The following is a 2,500-nucleotide window of genomic DNA, read 5'->3' as shown; positions in this document are numbered from 1 at the left end:
GACCCCTTTAATCCAGTTCATATAATGTCTTTTTCGGGAGCTAGAGGAAATGCATCTCAGGTCCATCAATTAGTAGGTATGAGAGGATTAATGTCGGACCCTCAAGGACAAATGATTGATTTACCCATTCAAAGCAATTTACGCGAAGGGCTTTCTTTAACAGAATATATAATTTCTTGCTACGGAGCGCGTAAAGGGGTTGTGGACACTGCTGTACGAACATCAGATGCTGGATATCTCACGCGTAGACTTGTTGAAGTAGTTCAACACATTGTTGTACGTCGAACAGATTGTGGCACCGTCCGTGGTATTTCTGTAAGTCCTGGGAATGGTATGATGCCAGAAAGGATTTTTATACAAACATTAATTGGTCGTGTATTAGCCGATGATATATATATGGGCACACGCTGTATTGCCACTAGAAATCAAGACATTGGGATTGGACTTGTAAATAGATTCATAACCTTTCGAGCACAACCAATAACCATCCGAACCCCCTTTACTTGTAGGAGTGCATCTTGGATCTGTCGATTATGTTATGGACGGAGTCCTACTCACAGCGACCTGGTTGAATTGGGAGAAGCCGTAGGTATTATTGCAGGCCAATCAATTGGAGAACCGGGTACTCAATTAACATTACGAACTTTTCATACCGGCGGAGTATTCACGGGGGGTACTGCAGAACACGTGCGAGCCCCTTCTAATGGAAAAATAAAATTCAATGAAGATTTGGTTCATCCGACACGTACACGCCATGGACATCCCGCCTTTCTCTGTTCCATAAACTTGTATGTAACTATTGAAAGTGAAGATAGTCGACATAATGTAAATATTCCACCCCAAAGTTTTCTTTTAGTTCAAAACGATCAATATGTAGAATCAGAACAAGTGATTGCTGAGATTCGCGCAGGAACATCCACTTTGAATTTTAAAGAGAAAGTTCGAAAACATATTTATTCTGACTCAGACGGAGAAATGCACTGGAGCACCGATGTGTATCATGCACCCGAATTTACATATGGAAATGTTCATCTATTACCAAAAACAAGTCATTTATGGATATTATTAGGAGAACCACACAGGTCTAGTCTAGTTTCACTTTCGATCCACAAGGATCAAGATCAAATGAATGCGCATTCTTGTTCTGTCAAGAGAAATTCTACTTCTAACCTTTCAGGAACGAATGATCCGTCGAGAGAAAAATTTTTTACTTCTCGTTTTTCGGATAAAAAAGAAGATAGGCTTCTTGATTATTCATACTTTGGTCGGATTATAGGTACTGGTCGTTGTAATCTCGTAGATCCGACCATTCTCTACCAAAATTCTGATTTATTCTCAAAGAGGCGAAGCAATAGATTCATCATTCCACTCCAATCGATTCAAAAATGTGAGAATGACTTAACACCTCCCTCGGATATCTTGATTGAAATCCCCATCAATGGCGTTTTCCGTAGAAATAGTATTCTTGCTTATTTGGACGATCCTCGATACAGAAGAAAGAGTTCGGGCATTACTAAACATGGGACTCTCGAAACGGATTCAATCGTCAAAAAAGAGGATTTGATTGAGTATAGAGGAGGTAAGGAATTTAGTCCAAAATACCAAATGAAAGTCGATCGTTTTTTTTTCATTCCCGAGGAAGTGCATATATTACCTGGATCTTCTTCCCTAATGGTACGAAACAATAGTATCGTTGGGGTGGATACACAAATTACTTTAAATATAAGAAGCCGAGTAGGCGGGTTGGTCCGAGTGGAGAGAAAAAAAAAAAGAATTGAACTTAAAATATTTTCTGGAGATATCCATTTTCCTGGAGAGACAGATAAGGTATCCCGACATAGTGGCGTTTTGATACCATCGGGAACAGGAAAACAAAATCCCAAGGAATCCAAAAAATGGAAAAATTGGATGTATGTTCAACGGATCACACCTAGTAAGAAAAAATATTTTGTTTTGGTTCGCCCTGTCGTCACCTATGAAATAACGGACGGTATAACTTTAGGAACGCTTTTCCCTCCGGATCTGTTGCAGGAAAGGGATAATGTGGAACTTCGAGTTGTCAATTATATCCTTTATGGGAATGGTAAACCAATTCGAGGAATTTCTGATACAAATATTCAATTAGTTCGGACTTGTTTAGTATTGAATTGGGACCAAGACAAAAAAAGTTCTTCTAGTCAAGAAGCTCGTGCTTCTTTTGTTGAAATAAGGGCAAATGGTTTGATTCGACATTTCCTAAGAATCGATTTGCTGAAATCCACTATTTCATATAGCGGAAAAAGGAATGACCGATCGGGCTCAGGATTTCTCCCCACTAATGGCTCAGATTGCACCAATATAAATCCGTTTTCTTCCATTTATTCCAAAATAAGAATTCAACAACCTCTTAATCAAAATAAAAGAACTATTCATACGTTGTTGAATAGAAATATGGGATTCCAATCGTTGATAGTTTTGTCATCATCTAATTGTTTTCGAATGGGTCCATTCAACGATGTAA

At 38.7% G+C, this 2,500-nt stretch overlaps 1 protein-coding gene across 1 annotated transcript in view; it reads left to right on the top strand. All coding sequences in view use genetic code 11, as the record gives it.

The window, feature by feature from the left end:
- The window catches only part of rpoC2 (RNA polymerase beta'' subunit), a 4,188-nt gene that overhangs the window by 378 nt on the left and 1,310 nt on the right, over nucleotides 1-2,500 (top strand). Inside the window, exon 1 of the mRNA in view lies at nucleotides 1-2,500. This exon is cut by the window's left edge and continues 378 nt beyond it; it is cut by the window's right edge and continues 1,310 nt beyond it. Coding sequence (YP_009750458.1) covers nucleotides 1-2,500 — 2,500 coding nt within the window.

This window comes from Salvia hispanica, chloroplast, assembly GCF_023119035.1.
Source record: "Salvia hispanica chloroplast, complete genome".
NCBI lineage: Eukaryota > Viridiplantae > Streptophyta > Magnoliopsida > Lamiales > Lamiaceae > Salvia > Salvia hispanica.
Note: the sequence above shows the minus strand (reverse complement) of the source record. Positions and strands in the feature narration are given on the sequence as shown.